This window comes from Aspergillus brunneoviolaceus, assembly GCF_003184695.1.
Source record: "Aspergillus brunneoviolaceus CBS 621.78 unplaced genomic scaffold BO95scaffold_37, whole genome shotgun sequence".
NCBI lineage: Eukaryota > Fungi > Ascomycota > Eurotiomycetes > Eurotiales > Aspergillaceae > Aspergillus > Aspergillus brunneoviolaceus.
In genome coordinates, this window is record NW_020290767.1 from 52,838 (window position 1) to 80,384 (window position 27,547).

The 27,547-nt window shown below is 53.0% G+C and overlaps 12 protein-coding genes across 12 annotated transcripts; 5 read left to right on the forward strand and 7 right to left on the reverse strand.

The window, feature by feature from the left end:
- Nucleotides 1-479: 479 nt before the first annotated feature.
- Nucleotides 480-1,076, forward strand: BO95DRAFT_464071 (uncharacterized protein; the record flags this gene model as incomplete). The annotated part of the gene is made up of 1 exon (XM_025589029.1): nucleotides 480-1,076. One exon carries the CDS (start codon nucleotides 480-482, stop codon nucleotides 1,074-1,076), a length of 597 nt encoding a protein of 198 aa, XP_025441779.1.
- Nucleotides 1,077-1,221: 145 nt separating this feature from the next.
- Nucleotides 1,222-3,044, reverse strand: BO95DRAFT_414504 (Zn(II)2Cys6 transcription factor). Its single transcript, XM_025584316.1, has 2 exons — nucleotides 2,968-3,044; nucleotides 1,222-2,903 (listed from the first exon to the last, which is right to left on the reverse strand). Exons 1-2 carry the CDS (start codon nucleotides 3,027-3,029, stop codon nucleotides 1,283-1,285), a joined length of 1,683 nt encoding a protein of 560 aa, XP_025441780.1. The 5' UTR covers nucleotides 3,030-3,044; the 3' UTR covers nucleotides 1,222-1,282.
- A 2,321-nt stretch (nucleotides 3,045-5,365) lies between these two features.
- On the forward strand, nucleotides 5,366-6,530 carry BO95DRAFT_464073 (uncharacterized protein; the record flags this gene model as incomplete). Its single annotated transcript, XM_025589030.1, has 3 exons — nucleotides 5,366-5,676; nucleotides 5,725-6,060; nucleotides 6,116-6,530. 3 exons carry the CDS (start codon nucleotides 5,366-5,368, stop codon nucleotides 6,528-6,530), a joined length of 1,062 nt encoding a protein of 353 aa, XP_025441781.1.
- A 749-nt stretch (nucleotides 6,531-7,279) lies between these two features.
- BO95DRAFT_497095 (uncharacterized protein) lies at nucleotides 7,280-8,107 on the forward strand (the record flags this gene model as incomplete). The annotated part of the gene is made up of 1 exon (XM_025590873.1): nucleotides 7,280-8,107. A coding segment is annotated over one exon (828 nt), but the record flags the coding sequence as incomplete, so codon positions are not given.
- Nucleotides 8,108-8,611: 504 nt separating this feature from the next.
- BO95DRAFT_432234 (uncharacterized protein) lies at nucleotides 8,612-9,115 on the forward strand (the record flags this gene model as incomplete). The annotated part of the gene is made up of 1 exon (XM_025585047.1): nucleotides 8,612-9,115. One exon carries the CDS (start codon nucleotides 8,612-8,614, stop codon nucleotides 9,113-9,115), a length of 504 nt encoding a protein of 167 aa, XP_025441783.1.
- Nucleotides 9,116-9,463: 348 nt separating this feature from the next.
- Nucleotides 9,464-9,985, reverse strand: BO95DRAFT_443220 (uncharacterized protein). The gene has a single exon (XM_025586619.1). It carries the CDS (start codon nucleotides 9,751-9,753, stop codon nucleotides 9,562-9,564), a length of 192 nt encoding a protein of 63 aa, XP_025441784.1. The 5' UTR covers nucleotides 9,754-9,985; the 3' UTR covers nucleotides 9,464-9,561.
- A 141-nt stretch (nucleotides 9,986-10,126) lies between these two features.
- Nucleotides 10,127-11,082, forward strand: BO95DRAFT_390111 (peroxidase family protein; the record flags this gene model as incomplete). Its single annotated transcript, XM_025583587.1, has 4 exons — nucleotides 10,127-10,302; nucleotides 10,358-10,405; nucleotides 10,469-10,740; nucleotides 10,817-11,082. 4 exons carry the CDS (start codon nucleotides 10,127-10,129, stop codon nucleotides 10,990-10,992), a joined length of 672 nt encoding a protein of 223 aa, XP_025441785.1. The 3' UTR covers nucleotides 10,993-11,082.
- Nucleotides 11,083-12,154: 1,072 nt separating this feature from the next.
- Nucleotides 12,155-13,715, reverse strand: BO95DRAFT_414511 (glycoside hydrolase family 28 protein). Its single transcript, XM_025584317.1, has 3 exons — nucleotides 13,262-13,715; nucleotides 12,791-13,210; nucleotides 12,155-12,739 (listed from the first exon to the last, which is right to left on the reverse strand). Exons 1-3 carry the CDS (start codon nucleotides 13,487-13,489, stop codon nucleotides 12,281-12,283), a joined length of 1,107 nt encoding a protein of 368 aa, XP_025441786.1. The 5' UTR covers nucleotides 13,490-13,715; the 3' UTR covers nucleotides 12,155-12,280.
- Nucleotides 13,716-16,232: 2,517 nt separating this feature from the next.
- On the reverse strand, nucleotides 16,233-20,271 carry BO95DRAFT_144973 (hybrid sensor histidine kinase/response regulator). Its single transcript, XM_025580596.1, has 5 exons — nucleotides 19,856-20,271; nucleotides 19,598-19,739; nucleotides 18,259-19,538; nucleotides 16,534-18,200; nucleotides 16,233-16,473 (listed from the first exon to the last, which is right to left on the reverse strand). The coding sequence occupies exons 1-5, from the start codon at nucleotides 20,086-20,088 to the stop codon at nucleotides 16,253-16,255; spliced, it is 3,543 nt and encodes a 1,180-aa protein (XP_025441787.1). The 5' UTR covers nucleotides 20,089-20,271; the 3' UTR covers nucleotides 16,233-16,252.
- A 1,023-nt stretch (nucleotides 20,272-21,294) lies between these two features.
- Nucleotides 21,295-22,296, reverse strand: BO95DRAFT_144997 (DUF3716 domain-containing protein). The gene has a single exon (XM_025580597.1). It carries the CDS (start codon nucleotides 22,022-22,024, stop codon nucleotides 21,470-21,472), a length of 555 nt encoding a protein of 184 aa, XP_025441788.1. The 5' UTR covers nucleotides 22,025-22,296; the 3' UTR covers nucleotides 21,295-21,469.
- Nucleotides 22,297-22,735: 439 nt separating this feature from the next.
- Nucleotides 22,736-23,008, reverse strand: BO95DRAFT_327567 (uncharacterized protein; the record flags this gene model as incomplete). Its single annotated transcript, XM_025581872.1, has 1 exon — nucleotides 22,736-23,008. A coding segment is annotated over one exon (273 nt), but the record flags the coding sequence as incomplete, so codon positions are not given.
- A 386-nt stretch (nucleotides 23,009-23,394) lies between these two features.
- On the reverse strand, nucleotides 23,395-24,864 carry BO95DRAFT_334368 (uncharacterized protein; the record flags this gene model as incomplete). Its single annotated transcript, XM_025581923.1, has 2 exons — nucleotides 23,395-24,074; nucleotides 24,114-24,864. Coding segments are annotated over 2 exons (1,431 nt in total), but the record flags the coding sequence as incomplete, so codon positions are not given.
- Nucleotides 24,865-27,547: the final 2,683 nt, after the last annotated feature.

The window sequence follows — 27,547 nt, forward strand, 5'->3', positions numbered from 1 at the left end:
CACGATGCCTGGTTGAAGAAAGTAAATTAATGATGCGAGACGCTTCCGAGTCCCACTATCTATTCACGCTACGCCAGCAGGGACTAGAAGACGTAGACTATACTTTATCTCGAGGAGGGAAATTGACAAGACGCACATACACTTCAACGCTCACTCATGAAACCAACCAGCTACAGCCGCATGAAAAGTCCCGACAACCCTACCTGAAGATCAACTTTGTATCTCGAAGATCCCCCTACCCTCCTGAAACCCTCCGCCACCACACCCCTCATGACTTCACAACAAAGATCCCAGAATGCCAGCTGCAATAAGCGTAGATCTCCATCTACTCCCCCTTCAACACAACTACATATAAAGCCCAGTCTCAATCATCCACACCTCAGACCAAAACACCATCATGCCCCAACCTTATCCAACAACCAACCCCAACCATTAATCCCAGAACACCCAAACCACAAACCACAAACCCCAAACCCATCATGGCTACTCCCACCCCCGCCTCGATCGAACCCTTCGTAACGCACGCCCTAACCTTCCACGCGCCCTTCGAACCGCCCAACCCCATTCCGCGAGGCAAACTCCCCCACTGGAACGTGTACGCCGTCCCGCACGGCGCCGAAACCTACAGCATCGAGGTGTGCTGGGTGCGGTGGACGGCGCCCGTCAATTGGGCGGAGCTGGCGCTGCCGGCGCTGAACCGGGGGTTCGAGTACATCCGCACGCTTTACCCGGACATGAAGCCGATGTGGGGGGCGATCTCGATGCGCACGGCGGTGCGGCTATACCGCGAGCGGGTGCGGGAGGAGCCGCACAGGGAGCTCGGAGACGTGCATCGCGCGGGGCTACGCGTGGTGGACCAGTTCTGGCTGCAGGGAATGCGCGAGTGGCATCCTGTCGAGGACCGGGCAATCTTGCAACATTGGGAGAGCCTGATTCCGAAGAATGGGGACGGGGCCGAGGAAGAGGAGGTTCGGCCGAGGATGAAGATGTGGGAGGAACGCATCGGGTTGCAGCCTGGGCTGAATGCTAATATTCGGTGGCGCTGGATGCCTGATTACTCATCCTGGGATCGTTAGCTGTGCTTCGCTTTGTCCGGGGCTGGTTGATGAACTCACAACACAGACAGCAGACCTCCTTCAAAGAAACATAGAAATAGAAAAGATACCCCGGAAGGGGATATCAGAGTCAAATTTTACATTTTCAAAACCAAAGGACCGCTTCCGACGGTACTGCATAGATGTTGTACTTAGGTTTGTGGTGATCCAGATAATAATTTATCGCGTCACAAATTCACATCATCGAGCAATCCCCACATGCGAACACACGGCCAGTGCTTGGCATTCTCGATCGCAATCAAATCAGCAATCAAGATCTCATTCCGCCTGAGGGGTAGACAGTGTCGCTTCTCCTCAGCATCCACCCAATACGACACCCGCGCCGTCACCAGACCGTCGGCCTCTACAAATACGACTCCTCGGGGCCATGGCTCCGCCTTATCATAAATCGACTGCAACTCCTTCTTCATCCCTTCTTCCATAATGTCAGATGTCAGGGTGGCGCTCATGAACCCTTCCTCCGACCGCCAGGAGCGAATGGCTGCAACTCCCCGCGCGCGGACGCCGTAATCCGGACATCGGAAGATGCTGATGATCAACGCTGGCATTATTGCCAGGTCAGCTGTGACGGCGGGATACTCGCCGCCAAATTTGGCCATTGCGTTTTCAGATGCTATGATCAGGGCTTCGCATTCATGAGTCAGGCTCTCGGGCCACAATTCACTTTTGTAGTAGAGAGCCACCTTCGAGGCGAGGATGCCCTGTCGGCAACTGAGCTTGATCAACTCCGCTTCGCGTTGTCCTTTGTTGAGTTGAGATGTGCCATCTGCGCTGTCTGGATATTCCTGTGCACAAAAGATCTCGAATTGGCAGAGAAATCGGTGGAAATACGAGAGCAACAGGAGTTGGCGGTGCTGTAAGGATGCGTAGTCTTCTCGAATATAGTTATCCGATGCCTTGAGATAAAGCGCGGTAAAGAGGAAGTTGGCCTGAGTCAAAGGCTTCAATACCTGTTTTGCATGTCCCAGACTTTGAAAATGCTGCATGTACCTTTCGTACGGTTGTCCAAATACGAAGTGGCTGTCAAAGTCCAACGGGTTCTCGGTGCCATAAAAAACGGACGATTCCTGAAGCTTCAGAAACATCTCCACCACGCAGTTTTCCACCGAGAACCTGCGGCCGGATGGTCCACCGAAGACGGTCTCTTGGCTAAGCTCCAGGCCCGTAGTTTGCCGCTGGATCTTCATCATGTGTAGAATCTGCAGTCCCCCTTGGATGTGAAAATTAGCATGGTTGCGATTCCCATGGAGTAGCTCGCAGATCACGAAGAGTAGACAGCAGACAAGGATAACCTCCTGCAGGTGGGGATCTTGTGACATGCGTCTTTTGTTCAACAGTGTGATCGCACGTCCAGACTGTTCAAGCGCAAACTGGTACCATGTATTCTGCAAATGCACAGTACTCTGTCCAGCGCGGGGAATACAGCCTGCGATCTCGTTGGCCTGGTTGACGGCCCCCAGAGCAATTACCGCGTGATAGATGGCGGGCTCTTGGTAGCATAGGCGGAAGATCACCTGCTGCCACAGAGGTGAATCATAAAAGCCAACCAAGTGCTCTACCGATCTATGTTGAAAGAAAGACAGGCATCGGCGCTCGTCCGAGGTAGCCGTCCACTGCAGCTTGCGGGTCATGTCGGCGGTAATGGTGAAAACTGGAACAAGATTTCCAGTCTTACGTCGGCCACCCCCCGGAATAAGTCTGTGTACATCGTATCCGTCGCAAGCTCTACTAGAACTGGTGCAGTTGTTGCAGGCGATAGGTGTTTCATCGCACTTGACACGACGAGCACTGTATAGTTTGAGTCTTAGTCACAGCTGACATCCACGGCGTGATACAGGAAATTATGACTTACCGACAAGTACGACAACCCGTACGAGATCGTTTCGCGAGAGCTTTCTTACGTGGGTTGATCATGATGTTTTTGGTCTCGGTGTGTCGATTCGCCGGTCGATAGTTGTCAGAAGATTAAGGGACATCGTGTACTTTTTAAAGCTGAGAACCAAGGTTTTCCCAGAAAGAGGCCAAATAAGTGCGTACAGGGGGGTATGGCCGGTAGCCAATCATTGCAATACACGAGTAATTCAATAATATGCTGGAAAGGCGCCATTGCTTGCCTAACGGAGACGACAGTAGTTAGTCATGGTTAGATCGAAGCTAACTTCAGGGAACAGGATTTGTATCGATAGCGATGCCACCCGATCGGATTGCAGAGATGCAACATACCTTTTACTATCAGGCGCAAGCGCTGCAACTGCTGATAGTTCTATGGTGATTTAGAAAACACACACTTTATATTCTATCACTCTGGGTTGGCTTCGTAGTTAGTGATGGAAGTTCCATGCCCCATACCAGGAAGGATTCGAGATCGGGTCTAACGAGTGGGGCAACAAAATCCAGACGACGCAGCCAATTATCGTCCACGAATCTGTCTGACAGTGATCCACATTGAAACTCAATGTCATTGTTTTGTGAGGGGAAGGAAACAAGCGGAAGTGCAGCTTTCTATCAGGTTCATGGAATGATGCTTGGTAGAAATCTGACCGCGTCGAGTGTGCCGGTCACCTTCAACGTGATTAGAAAGCAGCCAGCTCCCGAACAGCATGCCGATGCATAGATGCAGTGTAGCAGCTGGTGTGTATGCCAAGAGATTGGCTTACGCCCGGGGGATATATCCATACGAGAAGCACATGAGGGTTGGGGCAAAAGCATCTTGCCATTGCGTTGTATCCACACTATCGTGCACTTCGTTCTCGAACCGATAAACCTTGAACAATAAGCCAAGGGATCCGGTATGCTTGATGGGAGTATCATGACCGCACTGATCATTCTTGCATTGTTTGACTTATGCTGGTGGAGAGCATAAGAGACCCGTTCAACGATGGGCTTGCCATAGACCTGCAGGATTATTTCTAGCCCGCAGCTTAGAGTGAATGCGTTCTTGTAAGTCACAGCCCCCTCGAGATAAACCAATGTTGTTCGAAGGCGAGGGAATAGCCCCGGGGACTCGGCGGTAATGGATTTGCCCTGATTATGCAGGATTCTGATTGCCTTCCTTATTTTCCGAAGGTGAGCGCAACTATTGTAACAAGTCCGGATCCCTTTCGTGTTAGATCATCCGCCTAGCACATTTTCTTTGCAATAACGGTCAACTCGAAAGCACTTATCTTGATCGAGAGAGCTCTCTTACTTTGCAGGCATGGACGTTTTTCAGGCATTCCTGCCGAGAGTGCTGGTTTTTGTTGTCGTGCAAGATTAAGGATCAACTGGCCATATTACGGACTGATCGTCAGGGACAATTCAAGGACTGCATGGAGAGAAATAAAGGCTTGCCGCATGCAAAGACAGAAAGATGATCCCGAGAAAGCCTTGCATAGTGGGAATCAGAAATGTGGTGTTGTTCCGTAAAGTGTACGGGTCGCACTGGAAAGAGTAGCTGCTATGTTGGGTCACGTGGCTGGGATGCTGAGTTGTAGACACTCCTCCGTCCTCCTTCCATCTGCACCATCTGCACCATCCGTTCGAGGCCACCATTTCGTTCAGATCGTGTCCGGGCATCGACACTTTGTTGACCACCAGTGGACCTTATCTTTCCTACGAACCTTCTCATCGTTCTCTCGGCAGACATTTCCCATCTTGTGATGCGCACAGATGATGTGCCTCGCGATACGTGAGATGTGCTATAGCACCTGGACCGAGGGAACATGCGGAGCAGTGCCAGGGGACTTGGGTGAGTACAATCTGATGGGCCTATCCGTGCATTATCAGGTGATCGAAATCTGACTGTCAATCAAGAGGTACCGACCGGGGCTGTCCTTGATTTCGCGCAAATCCTCATTAGTACCTGACGGTCAGAGCGCAGGCACGGTCTATATGCCGCCATATTCGGTCGCAACAAATCGCTGAACTCGCGCAATGCTATTATGGATGTCTCCAATTGATGAATGTGGCATGTTGATGTCTAGTGGATGAACAAATCATTCACCCCGAGTCGTGGCCATTAGCTGGTCCAGAACCTGAATTTTGTTGACTCGTGGATTGTGACAACCGACCACGGCTGGTCTTCTTTGTTCACTTGGCCTTGGCTCGGTTCGTGCAATTTATACCTTCCGGACCTGTTCCGCCCTGACCACATTTCCTTTCTTTGTTGAAAAAAAGGTCCCGACTGCAACCAACCCAACAATAAAACCGAACCATGGGTCTGCATCGTCCCTGCTTTGGTGTAGCCATTCAGCATCTCGTCAAATATCACAATGGCTGCATCCTCGCGTCCGATAACGTCGCTTGTCTTGATGGACCTTTTTGGTGTACTGGGCGCTCTCATCATGATCCTGAGACTGTTTCTGCGCAAGTATCGGCACCAGCGATTTGAAGCGGCCGACTACTGCACCGTTTTCTGTTTGGTGACGCTTCTTGCCTGCGTGACTTTGCTCACTGCGATAAGCGTCATCACCTTGACTCGGGACGCCCGCCTCCAAGCCCAACAATTCACAGATAAGTTGCTCGAAGAGCAGTTGCTGAAGAATAAAATGCTGGTGGCGCATCAAGCTATATTTCGTGCCTAGTAGGGTTCCTACGAAGTGGCTGACAGGGCGGTTGCTGACAGTTCTAGTCTTTGGGGCCAGAAGGCCGTTGTTCTCCTGTTTATCTCGCGCGTCCTTGAGGGTCTCGCGTGGCCCTTTATCTTCGTTCGCATCAACTGGGCAATACTACTACTGAGTTTTGGGGGTGTGGAGCTTGAGATGTTCATGGTCTGTGATTACCGCAAGAAGAGTATGATTCCTGCTTTTGATTCGGATGTCGAAGTCACTAAGTGTGTTGTATCAGAGCCTTGCCTCGGACGTGTCGGAAACCTCGTCGCCTATATCCTGCTCAATGGCCTTACAGACCTGATGCTCATTGTGCTCCCTCTTCCATGGCTGATTCGGGTGAAAAGACCCTGGCATCGGTAGATCATCATCCCTCCCTAAGCCTTCCCTGAGACTCTCATCTAATCACTCTAGCCGCCTTCAACTCATCGCCCTTTTCTCGGTTGGCTTCCTCTGCATCATCGCAACCATCCTCCGCGCCCCCATCCACGGCGACACCCAAGACCTCGTGGGACAAGGCTACTGGACTGCCGTCGAGTTTATTGCGTCGGCTATCGTTGCCAACTTTCCCACGCTATACAGTCTACGCCGTGCAAAAAAGCCAGAGACCCCGATCTATCCCGACAACCCCTACCCAGCCCGACGAGGGGGCTCCAAAATCCGGTCTGCGACGAGTATCGAGCTGCAGGAGTCATTAGACATGGATCACCTGGATGCCGACCCACGGATGAGTGGGAAAATCACCAGTCAAGCGAGCAACGAGCCATTGTTCTTCAAGGATTCGGAGACGGAGAGTCTCCGGGTCGAGGGACTTAGGTCTAGAGGTTAGGTCTTTTGGAACTTGAGTATGAGGCTTTGTGGCATACTGGCGTGAGGTCATTGGACAACGATGGTATTTTGGGTACAACCTGACGTAAATCTAGCGTCTTGCGAATAGAACTTGGTGGAGGATATATACTTCGGGCATCGTTGCGTAGGGTACGTTACGCCTAGCCCTTTCTTTTTGGTGCCATATAAATTTGGAGCATAATACTCATTTTTGATCACGATTACATATTTGACTTTTCATCGTGTCTAGCTACTTAATCTTAGGTTCCCTCGTTCGAAAGTTAGTAGCAGCTACTCTCGTCGTCGTTCGTGTTGTTCTACGACCTTGCTGTCCGGGCGCGATGTGCCTTTTTGCCTCGTTGCCTTAGGGCTGTTGCTTCACTGTTAAGGCATTATACGGCGTCAGTCAGTTTACGCCCGCGAATGGTCGATTATAGGCTCACGACAGACCTTGAGAACATGCTCAGAGAAGACTAAGCACCTATTGAGACACAAAGTTAGACTATTCTGTCTGAGTACATTTTCACTGAGGCACGGATCAAGGACTAACCACTGAGTCTACTTGCAGTCGAACGCATCGCAACTATCGGTAAATACATTCGGATGCACACTGTCGAACAAACAAACCGGGGCACGTACTTAAGATCATCGTATCTCCACAAAGACATATCTGGAATCCCCAGCACCGAACAATCAAACGTCGACCACATTACCGAAAGTCTCCGCCACAAATCCCATCAACCGACGATCGTCACCCCAGATAAAGCCAACAACAGTCTATATAAGACCAGCCCTGACAACACAAAGGGCCCTCCCCCTCTTCCTCCCATCCCCCACCCATTCCATTGTCCCAAGCCTCTCGTAAGAAACCCCAACAGGACAAAGATGGCAGTTCCCAAAAGATCACCGCCAAGTCGCTCTCCAAGCCCAACGCGACGACCGCCACCTCCATCCCCACCACCACCACCCCCTCCATCACCAAACCGGGACCCAATTCCACCCCCACCCCCTCGACCCGCACCAGAATCCACCGCCAACGACAACGAAGCCAACAAAGAGAACGCCGCCCCAAAAGAAGAAGGCGAGCTCTCCCCGGAGCCGACGAACTACACGCTCGCCGACTTCACCTACCCCTCCTTCGACGTGCTGCTGCACCCGATCGCCCCGCGGACGGAGACGGTAAACCTGATCTTCCCCCGGTCGGGCCCGTTCTGGCAGTGGGAGGACGCGGTGCAGGACCTGCTGCATTGCATCCGGGAGCAGCGGGAACTGCGGCCGCACGCGGCCCCGTTCGGCGGGTCGATCTACTGCGAGGGCCTGATCCGGTTCTTCATGGAGGTGCCCCCGACAATCCCCGGGAGTGACTCGTACATCATGCAGTTCCATCATCGGGGCTACACGGTGTTCGACACCGAGTCGACGGAGGTGACGGCGGCGTGGATGCGCACGCTGCAGGTGAATCCGTCGTTTGAGGAGGAGTGGGCGGACGAGATTTTGCGGTTTCTGTTGGCGTGTGCGCAGCTTGCGGTGCGGAATGGGTGGGTTATGGATTATAGGGAGAGCAAGAAGAGGGGATAGGTTCTCTCCTTGTTTTCTTCTTTGGTATGGGGTATAGCATGTAAGATCAAAAATATTACATTATTTGAGTCGTTAAATATCTTTGTTTTATGGTAAAATATTGGATCTTCTGGTGTGGAGGGCTGGGTTTGCTTCGGTGTATATTCCTTTATGATTGCATTTGTGTGTCTAGAGCTAATCCCCCCCGCCCAAGCTGATACTGTAGAGCAGACTCGAATGTCAGATAAAACCTACTCAGCCAAGAACGGCTAGTCTAATGCTACATAAATAAATCGAGACTGATTTCTTTGTCCCTCACGCCTGAAAATCCCAAGTGAACCGAACAGTCTTTTGGGAATCGTGGCCCTACAACAAAGACCCAATCAATGAGTTGTCAACACACAAAGCCCTACTTCCACTATACCGTAAGTCTCCACAAAAAGCCAAACAAACATGAATGTCACCATCACCGACTCCATCATCAAGCAACCCACTATATAACCCGCGTCCCCAATCCACTCAACAATGACTTCAACCCCAACTCCCTCCCTCTTCCATACCCAATCCACCCCCACCACGAAAATCGCCAAAATGCAAGAAACCTACACCTTCGAACTGAGCACCATCACCCCAACCCAACAAGTTGTGATCGTCGCCCCGGAGACCCGCGAACTAGCCGCGCAGACCTTCGACTGGGAGATCCTAGAGCACCGCCTGCGGGCCGTCTTCCAGAAGCTGCGGGAGATGCAGCCGCAGGCGCCGCTCTTCCACGGGATCATCCACGCCTTCGAGCATGTGCGGTGCTATCGCGAGCTGTCGCTGGGGGAGACAGGCACTGGCCAAGCGGTATATCGGTACGAGTTCGACGGAGAGCCCTCGCTGGACTGCGTGCTGGACATCGAGTTCCTGTATGGCTGGTTGGTGCGGCTGCCGCGGGGTTGCCCGTTGAGGCTGGATGATTTCCCCTGTGCGACGATGGCGGCGCAGGCGTTGGAGGTGCGGTTTGGGGGCACGTCTTCGGTTGTGTAGTGTCACCGTTGGTAGTTAATGCATGATGCATGAGGCCGTGATAGCCAGGCTGTTCACTGCGCCACGGATGGTTCTGCTCTGGTGGGCCTACGTAGCTGCTTCATCACTACCCCACGTCCCATATCCGAGTTCTTTTTACAATGAAAACCGTTATTTCATTTTTTTATATTCGTCTTGATGCGTAATTACTCAGCTGCGGTAAGTTGTCTGGGCGACCTTTTCGCTGAGTCAATCCTTCTTTGGAGCTTAGTTACTTATGTCATCGACAGCAGCGATACGGCTGGCTGGAATGCGTCTAGGGCTCTCGTTCCGTCTGCATCCGAGTACCCAACTAGATAGCCAACACTGCCTCCAGCCACCCTCAAGATAATACTGTGTTTCAACAACGCATTGCATATCCAGGCATCAACTTACATCTGCACCTATCAGATACCAGCATTTCCTGATTACCCTGGTAAACAAAGTTCCCCGCCCCACCAGTGCCGATCTGCAACAGCGGGTTCGTACTCGTACTCGGCACCGTTTTGAGCATCGCTTACCGCCATCAGCGCATGCGCGATAACCATGAAACTGCATTGTAACAGGCCCAAGACTATTGGCGCATCCAATTCGTTGCCTTGTTTGGGATACCCTTTCATGATCTGAATGGCATGTACTGACCAGTGACTGCATCATCATTGCGAATGGTAAGCTCCAGGCTGGAACAATGCCTGTATCCACAGAGCCAGCGCAGATAAATACCCTGCTCTCCCTCTGCCTCTTGCTATGTGTCCTCCTGTACAAGGCATCAACACTGCAACGAAACAGTCACTCACCATGAAGCTCGCCCTTCCCATCACTCTCCTGCTAGGTCTAGCCAGCGCCCATCCCCATTACGGGGCGGCAGACATCTCCCACTGGCAACCAGCCGGAGCAGACGACTGTACGCCGCTCCCCAACCCAGCCACCAGCTAACCACTGGCATCCGACTGACAACAACCACAATGGAAAACAGACCGCGGCCCCTGCCCAATGATGAACACCCTCGCAAACCACCACCTCCTCCCGCACGACGGCCGCAACATCACGCGCCCCCGCCTCATCGAAGCCCTAGGCGCCGCGTTGAACTTCACCTCCTCGCTCGCATCGCTCATGTTCGAGATGGCCATTGTCGTGAACCCCGAGCCCAACGCGAGCTACTTCACCCTGTAAGCCACCGATATCCCCCGGACCACACTCACTAACAACGCATTGCAAAACAAGGGACCAACTCAACCAGCACAACATCCTCGAACACGACGCAAGTCTTAGGTCAGCATGACCCCTCCCCCTACACCCCCAAGTCAACCTTCCATTCCATTAACAAGTTACCAGTCGAAGCGACGCCTACTTTGGCAACAACCACATCTTCAATGCGACCATCTTCGCCCAAACCCGGAAGTACTGGACGGACCCCACCCTCGACGCCGCCATGCTGGCCAACGGCAAGCTGGCGCGGCAGGTCGAGTCCAAGGCGTTCAACCCGACGTACACGTTCACGGCCCGAACCGAGGAGTTCAGTTTGGGCGAGGTGGCGGCTCCCATTATCGCGTTCGGGGATATGGGGACGGGTCGGGTGAATCGCTCGCTGGTGGAGTACTTCTTTGGTATGTTGCTCTTGCATTTTGGGTTTGGGGGGGGGATTGGGGTGTCATTGTGCTAACAGGGCACTGCACTGGGTAGAGCATGAACGGTTGCCGGTTGAGTTGGGGTGGCACACCCGAGGAGAGGCGGTGGGTGTGGAGGAGGTGAATGCGGTGGCGAATATGATCCGGAATGCGACGGGGTTGATTACACCGTCGGAGGTAGCGGTCGGGTCGGGGAAGAAGAGGGATTTGCATTCTGGGTGGCGGGGTTAGCTCTTCGTATCTTCAGGCTGGGGAGTGGAAGGTGAAAGGTAGTCGGAAATGTTGTAGCGGATATTTGGGAGAAGGAGAAATGGGTGCTTGTGAGCATGGGATAGTTTGTCTACTGAAACTAGAACCAAACAAGAGATGTATCTATAAGCTAAGGTAGTCAACCGCTTATCTACTAACTCACCGTCCGCTTATGATTTGTTCTCACCCGCATACTATCAGCCTATCAGTGAACTATCACATCTACCCAATTACCCAACCAGCACTGAACCCAGCACTACTACCTAACCACCAATAATAACCACCCTCGGCACCTCAGCTGTGCCAGGCTGTTGACCCCTGAAATTTCCCCGAAATGTCCACCCTCTTCCGAAAAGGAATAGCGGAATGGACCCCTGCACCCCGCCAAGCCACCGTCCGCTTGGCCTCCCTTGGCGCTCCGCCACCTCACCCCGCCAAACCCTTCGTCTGACTCGTCCACTCCCGCGATCACGAGCTATCTAACTCATTGCAGATACAGGTGCGCCTGCCACACCACCGATCTAATCCCACCAGGGCAAGGTTTGGATGCCACCAGTGGGACACACCAGTGGGAGACAGTAGGTACGGCCCGTGAAATTTGAGGAGCCAACCAGAGGAAGCTGCGCGCTGTACAGTACCCATGATCGTCTAGAGTGTGGGTGATGTGATGGTTCGAACGAAATACGAGGCGGTGGTGTTGGGCTCGTGATTCGGGGGATGGCTTCAGCTTCAGCTTGGCGATGCGAGGCGTCGTCCTCGGGAATGGAGATGAGGAGGTATAAATTCACCTCTTTCTCCCCAGTTGGGAATAGGCGAGCATACGAATCCGCTCTCGTGGGTGCGGTTGTTGGTTTTCTTGGTGCTGGTGCTGTGTTTGGTGCTTCGGGTATCTGTTCGATTTGAGTTGGAGGGGTTCTGTGAGCTGGTTGAGTGGCACCTATAGGGTTTTACTTATGTACTGTACCCCTCGAGATAGTTTAGCCGGGCGGGCTGGTGCACCGCTTCGTCAGAGGTGGACAATGTTTAGTATACCAACAGCAGTAGCCAATGGACTGGACTGTCCCAATCCGCTTCTCTACACTATTCGCAGCCAGCCAAGCTTACTCACGGGAAAATGTATCACACCAGACCTTCTAATTATTTTCTAGGATTATAGAATAAAGATTCAACTACTAATACACACTCCACCAAAGCAGATTATACCTTGCCCCCCCAAAGCCCCATGACTCGCACTCGCCCAGAAACCATAGCCATCAACCATGGTAAGCATCTAGCAAGAAGCGCCGCTGGGGACGTTCTTGCAAGACTTCTTGTCCTTGCCACCGGAGATATCAACGCCCTTCCAGGTCCAGTCAGCGCAGGAGCCGGAACCGCACAGGATGTAGACAGGCTGGGCGGAGCTCTTGACGGAGCCGGTGACCTTGTTGATGGTGACATCCTTAATGGGGATGCTGTTGGAGGGGGTGCCGGTAGGAGAACCGTTCTCGTAGTCCTGCTCGATGACGATGCCGTACTTGGCGATGTTCTCGAGCTGGATGTTGTCGTAGGTGATGTCGGTGACGGAGCCGGTCTTCTTGTAGATAGTCTTGATGCGGACGCCGTTGTCGGAGTTGACGACGTGGCTGTTGGTGATGTGCACGCCCTTGACGACGTTGTTGTCGCGGCCGCCGACGGAGCCGATCGACAGGCCGTGGCCGCCGGAGCAGTAGCCGCTGTCGAAGTAGATGTTCTGGTGTCGTTAGTTGGTCCTAAAGCATGAGTGAACGAAAGGGGGGCCCACCTCGCCGGAGTTGATGGCCAGGCAGTCGTCTTGGTTGTAGACCTTGGCGCCGCTGATGTAGACGCCGTTGGACTCGCTGATGTCGAAGGCGTCGGTGTTGTGACCGCCCTTGCTGTCGCCGGCAGAGTTGTCGATGGTCACGCCCTCGATGTGCACGTCGTTGCCCTGCACCGAGATCGCCTGCACCGGCGTGTTCTTGATGTGCAGGTTCTTGACGTACGAGCTCTGCAGCTTGTGCGCGTACATGAATTTGGGCTTGGTCTTGCCGCCGTTCGTGCCCTTGCTGTCCCACCAGCGCTCACCCTGGGCGTCGATCACGGCGCCCGAGGCAGCGGTGAAAGTGACGCCCTCGCCGCCGAGGCGGATGAGGGGGCCCTTCCACTCCTTGTAGCCGAAGGTGGTGGTGCCCTCGAAGGTGACCTTTCACGCAGTCAGTAAAGGGGGGTGGCACATTGGAGTGGAGGCACATACAGTGGAGCCCTTCTTGGCACCGGACAGATCAAGGGTCTGGCCGGCGGGGACCTTGATGTTCTTCAGGATCGAGCTGGAGCACTTCTTGACACCGGCCTTGGCGGAGGCAGCATCGGTGAAGGTGCAGGAGGATCTCTCGACGAGATCTCTCTCAGCAACATCGTGGGGGGCAGGGGCCGCAACGGCGAGGGAGCCGAGAGCGGCCAGGGTGAGGAGATCGAAACGCATGGTGGATTAGTTTTTTATTCTGATCAACAGAAATCGGAGTGAAAGAAAGAATGACTGAAGGTCTGATCTGATCAACAGAAAGGAAAGAGTGAATGAGAGTGAGAGAGAGTGTGTGATGAGAGTAGTGGAAGACCGGGTTTTTCGCGAAGCTTTATAGTAGGGACGTATGATGGTAGGGTCCCCCAGGGCCAGGGGATGATATCCGCACCTCCACCAGTGGTGTCAGTCTCTAACGGTGGCGTGAAGAACGAACCCTGCTTCAGGAGACGGTTCCTGAGAGCAACTGCCTGCATTGCCGGAGTTCCTGCGGTGGAGGAAGCTCGGCAGCTTCGTCGCAGCTTCACTTTCCCGCTCCACAGTGGAGCAAGCCAAGAGCCAGCTCCTCAAACGGTCTGCTCCCAAGCCCAGTGAAATCTCAGGTGATTTGTCAGGTTTCGAGCTGAAATCATTCCCAGGCAATTTTTAATGCTGGGCCTTCATGTGCTGTTCCTTCACATTACCTAATTTCGAATCTTCGAATGTTCCATGCCTGGTTATGAGGGAAGAATCGAACGAACAACCCCGATCTCCCAGCATGGTGATGCATCAATCGTTTGAACCATGATATCACCTCCCAAAATTCTCTAGATGCAGTAAAGTCAACAGCCGAACCCCATCTCGGCAACAATAAACATCTAGGCAGCAGCAGCAGCAGCAGCCCCCCCGGGCCCTCCTCGGCTAACTCCAATCTAGGGCAACAAATTAAACCAGGGTCCGGGCGGTGTGTGTGCAATTTCCGCGGCCCCTCCCCAAGCCTGCCCAAGCCTGCCCAAGCCTCCCCCAAGCCACTAAAAAGCTTGTCTCGGCGCGATGGTCGGGAAACCTGCTTCTTCGGGGTTTCTTCCAGCTTGGCCCTGCAGGCACGGGCCCCACATGCACCTGAAAATCCGGGTATTTCGGACCAGCGCCCAGGACCCCTGATTCATTTGGCCCGCCAGGGTGCCAGAGAGAGAACTTTTTGGTTCGAGGTGGACGGTCCAATCGCCGGATCATCCGGAAGGGTTCACATTTCACCACTGCCCGCCCGCGGGTTCCGGGCTACGGGTACGATCCGTCTGCTTGCTCCAAGCTCTGGAAAATCCTCTCCCATCTCAGCGGCACACTGTACCCAAAGATCTGCCCGATGAGTATTCCACTGGTGAAAGCAACTTTCCGTCGCCGGTTCTGATAAGATGTAAGACTTGCCCAGAAACCCCGTCCCACGCATCAGCAACACCAAGCCTTGCAAGGTTCCCATCCCACCCTTCAGCCGGACCCAGACAACCACTCATAACAGCCGTCGATATAAGGTTATCCAACCTAGTTCGCTTTCGGGAAATACACAACGAGCAATCAACCGGCAGTGAAATTTGGGGAATTACACCAGAGACAACCGGCGGTGAATGGGCAAAATAGATTAAAGGGAGACGATTTAGATTAATCCCCCCATCCCCCCCTCCAATCCCCTTTCCCCCTCACTATCAGTTTTCGTGACTGCATCCAGGCGATTCGCTTGGCTAAGACAGCACCGCACCAGCATCGGAAGTGCCGCGGCTGGCCCGTGGTCGGTGGCCTTCTCGTGCTCCTCGACACGAGTGAGTTGGACTAACTCATTCCAAATCCTGGGTAATTTAAGTAACCTTAGGATGAGACATCTAACGGTATTTGGCAGTAGTTTGGGGCGGGTTGTTCTGAATGGCATGTTGTGGCAGGTTGCAGTGCCAAGGTGTCTGGACTCTGGACTCTGGACTGTGGACCTTGTGGGTTTGTTGTGGGTGTGGGTGAGGGTGTGGTTGGCTCGGGTGATGCGCTAGGCAACTGTTACGATGACAGCAGATGCATGCATGATTTCTGAATAGAACGTGGAGACGTCGAGGGTACCCCTTGTCGCACGCAGGATAAGCAGGGCCTCAAGGATACGCTGAGCAGCCCCGTCTCCTGCTGTTTTCTTTCTTGGGAATTTTTCCTCCGATAGGACAAAACCGTCCTCCGGTAATGCATCTCAGCTCCGTCGGCACCTGACTGCATGCAAAGGGTCAACACAGGAGGGTAATCTTGTTGTGCCCGGGATTTCCAAACTGAACAGCTTTCCCATTCCTACAATCCGACAGGAACACAGCGGCCTACGTCACCTCTTCGGCGAAGGCGCAGGAGCTAAATGATTGAAGACCATACGTCCGACGTCCCCAGCAGATCCTTTGAATCATTGTCATGACATTTGAACTAAGTATAATTGGTATTCAGAGGTCCGCTTTCCAGGCAAGAATACAGGAACCGAGACCGAGCATTTCGCCTCCGCACATTTTCGGTGAAAGAAGGTCCGATTGTCCGATTCCAAGGCCTTCAAGGACTGTTGAGCCGTCCAAAGGATAGGCCAATTGTGCGGGTGATGCTGTGTACAGTCGGGAGGGGTTACGTTGACTGCAAGTACCTCCTCAAGAATTATCGTGGCGGATCAGATTTCGGATGTGTTGTCCATGAGTGGATGGAAAGAGCCCGGAATCCTTGTTCAGGACATGGTATGGTCGGCGGCTAACCCAGTTGCGCCATGTGCTCGACTCAGAAGGGGAGCAGCTTTCGTCTTAGGCTCGGTCGGACTCGACCCCTCAAGTCTACAGGGAGATTCCGACCCCAGGAACCGTTTGACGCGCCTGAGAATTCGATGCTGTGCAGGTCAATCAAGACACTCTATCTCGAGAGGGTGAAATTGAGGCCTGGAGAAGCTGCAGAGGATCCATTGCAACCTCACCCCTTCGGCTGATCCATCAGCTGCGTCACTTTCTTTAGAGACACCGGCTTCGTGACAAAGACGTCCACGCCAGCGGCGTAAGCTTTTGCAACGTCGTCATTTGACCCCAGACCAGTGAGCGCAATGATCTTCGCCGATGGTGAAGTTTTACGTTCCTTCTCAATCATGCGGATCGCTTTGGTGGCCTCGAAACCATCCATGATGGGCATTGAAATGTCTACTCAGGTTAGAGCTGCTTGCAGGGGTAGGACTGAAAGTACAAAGGTAGGAAACTAACCCATAAAAATATAGTGGTAGCCCTCAGACATTCCTTCGACCGCGTCGACGGCCTCTTTGCCGTTGATGGCCTCGTGCACAACAAGGGGCTGTCGCCGGCTGACAATGCGGTTGAGAAGCGACATGTTAACTGGGTTGTCTTCGACTAGAAGCACCCGGGGTATGTCTTCGGATGGGCCGGGAGGGGTAGGGATTTGCCCGCTAGAACTTCCATTTTGGTGTGCTTGCGTATCTATTTTTGGCAGTGCGGTGGATGGAGGTTCGACATTTGGCTTTAATGGTAGTTCAGCGGGTTTAGTGACGGGAATGATTGCTGCCGGACGCAGAGGGAGGCTTCGATCAGGGCCCTGGTCAGCAGATACCTCATTCCAATTTTGTACGCCATTTTCAGACACAATCTGTGGTGAGACGCCCTCCACCCCCAGATGCTGAGGTGTTGCTTGCAAACAACTCTGGATCGTTCTGGCCAAGCGGTAGGGACCACACGGAAGGCTCAACCACTCGACCCGGGCGCGAAGCTGACTCAGTTCGGGAGGTTTCGAATGCGTAGCACGCCTATCGCGGTGCAGAATGAGCAACGTGGATGATTCGTTCAACCCATTGATGCGGTGCAACTCCGTCTCATCGACAATCACGAGGTCCGCGGCAACAGCAGGTGACCACGGCTGGAGTGATATGCCATACCATTGCGTTAAGTACCTGGCAATAGTACTAGCGGAAGCGGCACCATCGGGCTGAACGAAGCACACTGTCTTCCCTGCCAGTTCCTGCTTCACGCCATCAATGAGACCTTCTGAGGGGGTGAGAAGCGGGTCATCAAGCACTGTCGCGCTCTCTACACATTCTTTCTCAGGCCGCGTAAGGGGAATCGAGACCTTGACAACAGTTCCCGCCCCAAGCTGACTCTTGATTTTGATATTGCCTTTCAAAGACCGGACGATGCTGTTGACGAGAGACAAACCGAGGCCCGTGCCAGGAGACAGAGGATCCTCTTGCATGAAAGGTGTGAACAGGTGATATCGAAGGTAGTCAGTGGAGATGCCACGACCGGTATCGGATACAGTCAGAAGCAAAGTATCAGCCCCATCGCGAGGCGCGCTTTTACTATCCTTCTGTATCTCCATGTGTACAGAGATGGATCCCGTGGCAGTGTACTTCAGTGCGTTCCCAAAAACATTCATGACAATACGTCGCAAGGCCCCTGGCTCCAAAACAAAAACCCAGTCATTCATACCGACATCCAGAGTGATATCGACGTGCTCAGAGTTGCCACTGTAGCTTTCCCCTAGGGGGGAAGATGGCTTCGAAGTTGAAGAATCACCAGCACGAGTAACATTGAGATGATTGGCGCCCGCGCAGATACTTTCGATCGCGTCCTCAACGATTGTCACAATGTCCACAACTTTCAGGATATACAATGAGCGTGGGCCGGATTGCGCAGCGACAGAGTCTCTACCATCTTGCAAAAGTGATGAACCGGCCACCCGCGCCTTCCGCTTGAATGAATTGATTTTGCTGAAATCAAGGATCTGCTCGAACGTATCCAGCAGAGTTTGACTGCACGCTCGAATAGTGTCCAGGAGCAGCCGAGCTGAGCTGGGTAGCGTTTGTTCCGCAAGGAACTCCACTGCGGCTAGAATCCCATGCAGAGGACTCCGAAGCTCATGCCTGTTTCCCTTTTGATCAGTCCAACAGTCACACTGTGAAAGCAAGTAAAAACACTCACGAAATACTGCTGATGAAGTCTCCTTTCTTCTTGTCGGCTTCTTGACTCCGGATACGACTGTCCTCCGTCATCAATGAGGAACAGAACCCGAGCACGCCACCCAGTTCTACATGGGGGCTGAAAATCCGAGTCTCCACGGAGCTCCAGCAGAAGCAACCGCCAAACCAACGCGAGTTCGATGCATCCCACAGGGGAGCGAAGATAATGCGCGTGGCGTTCGGGAAGTAGGTCTGCAGGAGATCCAAGTCCCTTCCGTTCAGCGTGTCCCGATCCCGCGGATGTAGTAATGACGGCAACTGAAAGGCAGGCTGATTGCTGGTCTGCGAGGACGTTTCCTCGTCAGACGAAAAGGCCGTTCCATCGCGATGGAAATACCATAGGGCTCCTTTGCCGAAACGCTGCATCATCCGCCGTAGAAAGTGCCGACTTATTTGCTTTGCAGACGTAGCGTTTGACTCATTTCCCCACGACTCGTCGTGGGCATTACGGGTCGAGATAGCCCAAGTAGTAGCGGCGGACCGTGACCCGGTGGTTGTGTCTTCTAGCAATCCTTCGTCTTCGTCACCGTCGAACCTGTCCTTGACAGCGAAAATTGCGACCCCTCCCTCATCCCCAAGGGTTAAGCTTTCACGCATGAGGTCTGCAGCACGCTGAAATGCCTCGTGTCTTTTCCCGGACGACGATGCATGAGATTTAATGGCAGGTCGATTAGACGGAGCCTGCTGTTTCGTGGGGCTTGACGGTACAGAATCGGAAGAAGAGAAGTTATTGTTCTCTGTCGGGCTTATGTTCTTGACAGGTGACTTTGTACTTCGGGAGGTAAGCTTCGGGTCGATCTCGAGGGGTGAAACAGGCCGGGGGCTGGGAGTACGCGATCGGTCAAGGTCGGAAGGGCTGGCGCTTCGTGGAATGGCGGAGGCTGGAGATTCTTCTTTGCCTTGGTCTTGGACAAACGAGTTGAGCCCCGACAAGACTTTCATCAAACGAGCGCTTTCGAGTGACTGCCGCGAGGTTTCCAGGTACTCCATCACTCCGGTGGCTATGACGCCCAGGCTCTCCTTGTGGGCAGCCGTCAAGGACAGATTGGGCCTCGGATCGATGACATATAAGCTACCAATGTTGATACCACTGCTGGTCATCAGGGGTGTGCCAGCATAGTAGCGGAAAAACGGAGAACCGGACACGCAGGGTATTTGGCAGAAATTGGGATGTTGTTGCAAATCTTCCACGACGAAGAAGGGGTATTTATCCGCAGTGGTTGGCGACAGGGTAATTGTTTTCTAACACCGATCAGTTAGCTTGTCTAAGCCAGGCGAATCGGATTCGCAGGAGTAGCTACCTCGCATAGAGTGCCAGCAACAGGACCTCGGGAGCAGCCCATCCAGAGTCCATCGCCATCATCTTCATAAAGTGTATTATCCCCGAGGTTTAGCGAGCGTGATGCCTCGGCCACCACATATAGCGTTTCGCGATCGATCAAGCTGGGAACAATTTAGCGGTGGAAAAGCATATGAAGCCGGGCTTGTGTGAAGAGGTCGTAGCGCGATCACGCGCACCACCATCATGTTGAAGCGAGTAAAGAACATCAACAACGTACCTGATGATCGCACGCTGGACGCCTACTTTGACCGCGGCTAACTGGGCCAAGGCAGTAAGGACGAGATTTGGGCTGGCTCTAGCATACGCACAGGTCGAGCCGTGTGGATCGGTGCCCTGGGAAGCAGGGAGCAAGGCAGGGTTGTCCGGCTGAAAGTAATGGAACAACTCCCTGGCGCGACGATCCGCTTCGTGTTCTTCCTGCTGGGAAGCCGGAGAGGCTACGTCCTCCATCGCGTCGACACCTCGGGGGCTTGTCAACCTGCAGGTTAGATGCGGTGTTTCCTGTCTGCTGTGCGTCTCGTGAGACCTCTGTTCCGTTCAGTCCATGTTGCTCAGTATCCTCAATCTGACAATAGAAATAGAACCCAGAAAAGAAATGCTGATGGAATGTTAAGGAAAGTCACCATGTGTGGGGCGTGGGATAATAATGAAATGCGTTTCCCCCGACTTCCCGAAGTTTTCGCCTTCAATGCAGCGTCCGGCGGCAATTGCGTCACATGTGCACCCGCAGAGTGTGGCTTGACCCAACCGGGTCAAGCTTGGGGTCTAGACCGTTGCGCCTGTCCGTCCACCTTGGCCACCGCCTTCCACATTGAGGCTGTGCTGCGGGTCCTTGCAAGGACCAAAATCGACAGATCTTTCTGCAGATCGAGATTCCTACATTTCCGAAGGTGGCGGTCTACTCATATTATCGATTGGGATTGTTGTTCTGCGCTTGAAAGGTGTTTACGGAGGTTTGAAAGGTTAAGTAGCGGAGATCTAGCCACCTGCCTCATACTCGTAGCTTCTGGTCTGGTAGGTACCACATTATCCTGAATATTCGTTGCACTACTAACACCGTAAATTGGTCGAGCTTCTAGAATCTAGACCAATCGTGCATATAAGCTTAATGTATGGTAAGCGGTGAGGGGGAGAAAGCTCTCTCCACTCTTCCAGAAAACAGACGGCTAGAAGGAATGGAGATTCCGCACCACGGGACAGCTGAGCCTCGTGTACCTCGCCCCTTTCGATCCAATACAGAAACCATTTCACTGTACTCAGGTATCTTTCCATGGTCAACGCTGATCGATCCTAATGGGACCATACTCCGGAGGCCATTGATACCTGACATCTTCATACGACCAATAAAACACCGTCGCTTTGAATGGCAGACAAGCCTCCTCCGCCGGCCTAGCTCGCAGCGTTAGTGTGGGGCGATTTATCCCGATCTGGCCTCTCCCTCTCTTTCGCAAGTCGATTTTTTTTTGGCTGAGAGAGGCCGAGAGTATGTCACCTGCACGTTTCGAACTGCCTGTAGTCCGCCGTTTTTCGAAAACGTCTGGTCGATTGTAAGTCCAGTGCGGCTGAGTGGCTCTCATCCGCAGACGATTGACCACAATCAAAGGTTAATAAGGACAGCTAGAACTTGGTTCAACGGCTCGCAGACTTCGACCGACGCTGCGACAGGCCAGTCGGGGCCGAACATGAACCCTAGGGCACTTTTCCTGTAACACCCATGGGTTGCATCAATTATATACAATTCGAAGGTGGAAGTTGTTTCGGGTGGTCGATGTAATTATACTTTAATGATTAAAGACACTGCAAGAACGCTGAAGAACGCAAGATCCAGAAGCTAATAGTCCGATTGTGAACCGCCGTCTGGGAGACCGTTCGGAAGGCCATTCGGAAGCTGGGAAGCATTGCCCTCGTCCGCCGGGCCTTGCAATGTCTGAACCATGTGTGCTTGGTGTTGTTCCATCTCAAAGAAAGAGCTCATGGCGTCGCAGTTCCTAGACGGCCGACCCGAGGCCTTGCAGTTGCCGCAGATGCCCTGGAACGTCAGGGGATCAGGCACATGGAGGCACATGGGGAACGTGCGCTGGGAACGATTATTCCTACAACAATTGCAGGGCTGCACCGGTGGGACGCCTCTCGATTGGATGAGAATGGCCTCGATGATCGGCCGGTCGCCGATGTTGCGTGCAGTAATGCAGCCGCTGCGGAACTCCACGTCTGCCCCCTCCATTCGAAGCAACCGCTCGCCCACACCCCGCACCCTTGCGCCTATATGACGCCGAATTTCATCCTCGTAGAGGATGGGACTACGCCCCGCCGCCGAGTCAGCGTCAATCCGCTCGAAAATCGCTTGGATGGCGCTGTGGCTCGGAGGTCTTGTATACGATGACATTCTGGTGAGTGTGCGTCCTAGGACTGGTGGTTCTTGTGACCATGAGAAGGCTTGCAGAGTATAAGGACGGTAATGAGTAGGTGACAAAGCGCAGCGGGTCCGATCCTTATATAGACAGAATTTGAGAAGGAAAAACGCCTTGGGGACAAAGGCCCTTCAAACGCAAAGTATTGTTTCCTCGAAAGCAAGAAGAGCCGCGAAGATGCCACGATAACCCGGCAGTTCTCATCGACGCATATCTCGGAGTCGGGCAAGAGTCATTGATGAAGAAGGTGGGTGGCCAGAAACGTGGGTTTCCACTTTTGACGTGGGTAAAAGACAATAGGGCTGTTGGGTGGTGCCTATCAAGAGAGATAAGACGCTTCGATACTGCGATTCCTCGGTCTTGTTTCTTTGTCCTTGTGCTCGACGATAAAGACTGACGTGTGAAAGTACGTGAGTACTCCATCTTTCTGTTTCGAGTTAACAAGGCTATGACGGGTTCGAAGGAGAAGAAAGGGAAAGAGCCCTGCAATAAGGTACATTCGGCTATTCCTGTTCAACCATGCCATCAGCGACTCACCTGCAGCCCAATGGTACCATCTTCTCTCGTCAGAAGGAAACTCAATCCAGCAATGCTCCTTCAAGCGCATCAAAACCGCAGACCCATACCCTTCTCCTGCAGCAACCGCTGCAGCGACCGCTTGGTGATCGCTTGGTGATCGCATTTCCCACCGCCTCCAGCAGCTCCGCACTCTTGACGGCGGGATCGGCCTCGACCATCGCCCGGATCAGCGCCCGCTGGTCTTCGGAGAGCTTCTTGGGTCGACCAGGCCGTGGTCGGGTGACGCAGTTCACGCGGTCCTTTTCCTTGCGGATGGTGTATTTGATGCCGCTCAGCGACAGCTCGGGGTGCACTCGGGAGATCTTCCGCGCGCCCCAGCCGATGGAGTGGAGCTCGCAGATACGGGAGCGGAGCTGTGGGGTGATTTCTTTGCCGCGGGTCATTGTAGGATGTCACGGGTCAGGGGGTGCTTTTTTGAGTCGGCTGCAGCGTATGAGTACACTGTTGAGGTAGAGTTAAGAAAGATCAGGGATCGAGGTTGGGTCAGTTTGTTGTTGGTGTTTTGTCTTGTTTTCATCGAACGCGGGGTCACGTGCCTGCTTTGATCTGTGACGCGGGACGTGATGGGATTGTTGATGGCACACTAAAACAGACACCTGAAGATTTAGGCTGCCATACTGCATTCGAACTACTAAGTTAATCTATCTCCACTGCATAGTATATACCTCGTCTCTTGACTTCTAAGATACCCACGAATAGTCTAAAAGTATATCCAGATATAGCATGCAACCCTCACCCTCCCCATGAAATCATACCAACGAGCCCTTCACAATCTCGCCACATTCATCCCCATTGCCCAGACCAACAACGGATCCTCGAGGAACCGCTCCATGTCCTCCCTTTCCATCGACACTCGGAACTCCCAGGGAGCCATTCTGGTAGGCGCCGGCAACACCCAGCACTGCCCATTTGTCCGATTGTCAAGGGTCTCTAAGCGCACGATGTTCCCTAGCTTTTTCCCGAAATTGAGTCCGGCTGTGTTCAGTAAGCGCATGTTGCTGTAGAGGAATTGTCCTTCGCTTGGATAGTAGGACTGCCAGTCGCTGCTGTTATGCTTCTCCCGAACTAGCCCTCGTATGTATTCTTCATCCACTCCGACGCTCGCCTTAAAAGCACGAAAGGTGAGGTCCGCGAGCAAGGCCAGGTCATACGTGCTGAGGCCTGGAACCTGGCGGTACATCTCAGGGGAAGTGTGCTGGGAATCAGTGGCGGTGGCCTTGGCAGGAGAGTTAACGGCGGGAGAAAGGGGTGCGGATGCGGCGACAGGGGCCACGGCATCCCCAATGTAGTTCAGCGGGAGTACGCCTCTCTGGCGAAGCTCAATCATCAGTATGATGGAGGTTTCGTCCGGTCGAGATGCGGGCTCAAGTCTGTGGTATCGAGACCGCGCCCAGCAGAGCCACATCAAGGCTGCAGCTACGTCACTATCGGAGAATATTGGGGTTACTTGCGAAACACTTGGGTCGCCATCTGTAGCCAGTGAACTTAAAAGGTCTGTCGTGATGGTTTGACAGGCCTCTCTGAGACGACCCATCACCTCGAAAGGGACCGTCACGAGCTGGCACGGGATTCTGCCCACGGTCACGTCTAGAGCTGTGTTCACGCTGGGGAAGATGTCAACCCGTCTGATTCCTGGCGTGGCTTTCGTTTGTTCACCCATTGCAATGATCCTTTTGCGACACTCGGTATCAACAGGCTGGAGTGCGATCTGGCGAGGGTGCTTCAAACCCCGACAACATGCAGAAAGAGCCTGAAGAATGATATATACGCCCATTGCATCGACGAACAAGTGGTGAAAGCAGATGCCGATCACTATCCCGTCCTCGAAAACATTGAGTTGCCAGCGAAGCCCGGGGGCGCGTTCCTGATTGACTGCATCCAGCGGGACGGGCCGGTATTTGGCTTGGCCTAAATCACTGCCTGTAACACGATGCGAGTGAACCGTCTTCTGGCGGTAGAAATACTCTTGAGCGTGCACACGTGTTTGGATAAGAGGATATTCCTTGAGACTGAATTCTGTCGGTGGTCGCAACTCAAACCTATTGGCCTTCCCTTCCGGTCGCGAGGATTGACACACATCACCCGCAAGGATGGGATTCTGTGTGATCAAGAACTCTAGCCCATCTTTCAGAATTGATGCGTCCTCAGCCGGCGATTTCGTCGCTAGATAAGGAAAACATGTCATATGAAGCCGGGGCAACAGATGATCTAGCGGAGTCAGCGGAAATGGGGTAAACGTTGGAGGGGCTAGTTCACTGTTTTGGAGCATCTTGAAGATATCGACGAGGCGCAGGATGTCGAAAGATTGGGCTCAGAGAACTAGGAGAGTCGGATAATCATGAGAATGCACGGATTGCACCTTCCATGGATTTTATACCAAACCAATGCTCGAAACGTCATACTTCATTCACGAGGGGAGACAGCCCTTGCTTCCCTGTCACTCGGACAATAATTGTCCGATTCTTAATGTGGCACTCCTGACGCGACACTGCAGCCGAAACAAGATTCCTGCATTGACATGCAGCTGGAATGCTGTCTATTGTACAGAAATTTTATAGACTTGTGACTGGTGACGCTTATATTTCGACATCCTTGGCACATGCACCTCGGACGAGAATATCGCCGGATTGATATGGAGATTTTTTGAAGCAGGTTTGGGTACCTCCTTGAAGTCACACAGAGGCATCAGAAAAAGTATATAGTTTAACCGTAAGGAGAAGGAGAGATAAATAAGAGATAAAGGCCCCGACCAGTCAGGTCAGATGAGCCGAGAGTCGCATTTTTTAGACATGCAAATATTTTAAAAAGGCATCTCCAGCATCTGACCAAGGAGAATTTGTGCTCTAAACCAGTCTACAATCTGGCCTAAATAACGCATGATGTGAGTAGGCTGATTTGGTGTTGCTGCTGGCCAGCCGAGGCGGGCATATGTTTGTTGTGTTTGTCGTGGTCCGTGGGGCAGGCGGTCGCTTGTTTCTGCCGCTCGCTAAGAGGCCACGGCAGCATTTGAAAACCCTGCAAGAATAGCGGACTGATCTCGATAGGCCTTTCGTTCGAGGTATCGCCAACCGCCACTGCTAAGACAATGTAGTAGTGCTTGATAGGTCCTGTCTGTCTGATTCTCTACTTGTCACTTGGATGCTCTAGGGATGGATTCATCTGTGCTATGTGATACTGTTGCGTTACGCCAGATTTATACCACCTTGGGAGTAATCAAGTAGCATACCGTCAATAGAGCCATTGAGCACGAAGAAACATGTTGGCAGCTAATCTGATTGATCAAGGCATGTGCGAGAAGCCATGATATGATCGTGACCATTCTCTAGGATCTCGAGTGCTGGGGTTGCTCGAGTCTGCATTGCTGTCGCTGACGGGTAAGTTGCATAGGGTATTGTACTCCGAGTTCTTCAATGCATACATTCGGCATTGATGCTAACATCCTTTGCAGCGTCAACCCTATTCCTCGATGGACACACTTCGTGATTATACACTGGGCTTACCAGGGTATATATCTCACCTCGGCATACTGGAGATACGGCACAGTGGAGGCTGGATGGCTGTGCGCACCCCTGACTGACCCCCCGGTCGTCTTGTGCACATCAGGGGCCACAGGGGCCATAGCCAGGCTCTCTCGCCTGCAGTGGGCAGCCACTGCAAGCCGCCTGCGCCCAGGCTGCCGTCCTCAGACATCCACTTTGGGTGCCTGAAATTCGTTACGCCTGCTCCCTTATGCCCCCCCCGTAACTATCTCCTTTCGAAACCAGTCACCGCAGATGGCCGAACGGCCAGAGGCTCATGTTCTCACGGTGTCACGTCGCTAGAGCCGGGATCTTTGGAGACCACGCTCGTTCGAATCTCGCTCAGACCACTATCTGTTCGAATTTGAAGTCGGTGCACGAGCCTTCCTAGTGGTACGGCCCCCGATTCAACTCGGGTGGTAGACAGGGTGTTAGCCAGCACCGCTGTCGCAAACGTACGGAGGCGGCATGGTTCATAATGGGATCGTTAACTATACTGGTCTGGCCCTTTTTTTACATCTGCTATATAATTTTGCTACTTCGGCCATGCATGAAGCTATACAGACTGCGCATCAGCACTCTGCAGAGGGTGACTGAGGCGTTGCACTGCGATCAGTTCATGATTGCGAGCGGTTCGATGCCCGGGGGGTCTGATCGCCTGTTTGGGCCAGCCTGAAGCTATTCCGGACCCAATTCTCCTACAGAAGATGGTATACCAGATGCTGGGACGTGGATGAGCTAGGTAGTAGCCTCTTAATTGAAGCTATTCCAGTCCATCTCGTTCTCTCGTCCCATTGCCCTTCCGTAGTTTGGTGTCGAGCCCGCGGCGCGCAACTGCCCATTCCCCTACCATCACATCAACCCCTCCCATCCCGCTAGTCCCACCCCACCACTTCCCCTTCAAGATCTTCTGAAGCTATTCTCATTTCCAGCCAGCTAGCACCAAGTTGAAGTTATCCCCAATGTCAAACTACCACCCACCTCGTCCGTCGAGTTTCCATTCCCAGCCACAAAACAATTAGCCATGCTGCACATAATTAAAGCCACAATCTTTTACCAATTATTCTAGGAAGGCAACATAAAGTAATCAGCATCATCTAAATTACTTTTCCCTATCATAAAATGAATTGCATAAGAAAAGGACGGCTAGTACCTATGCTGTTCAGCGGACCAGGTCTTTCGTCCCTTCCTAGTCGCGGTCACGTGTACGCGCAAGGGACTTGCTTTACCTCATTCCTGTGCCCATGTCTCCCGCGACCGACCGACAGACTCAGCATATCTATCTTCAGGTCCCTCTCCCCCAAACGCGTCTTCAATTCTCGATTTTCGATCGAATTGATGTTTAGCTGATGTCTCGCGGTATGCAGTGCTTATCTTATCGGTTATCCCCACACCCCGCGT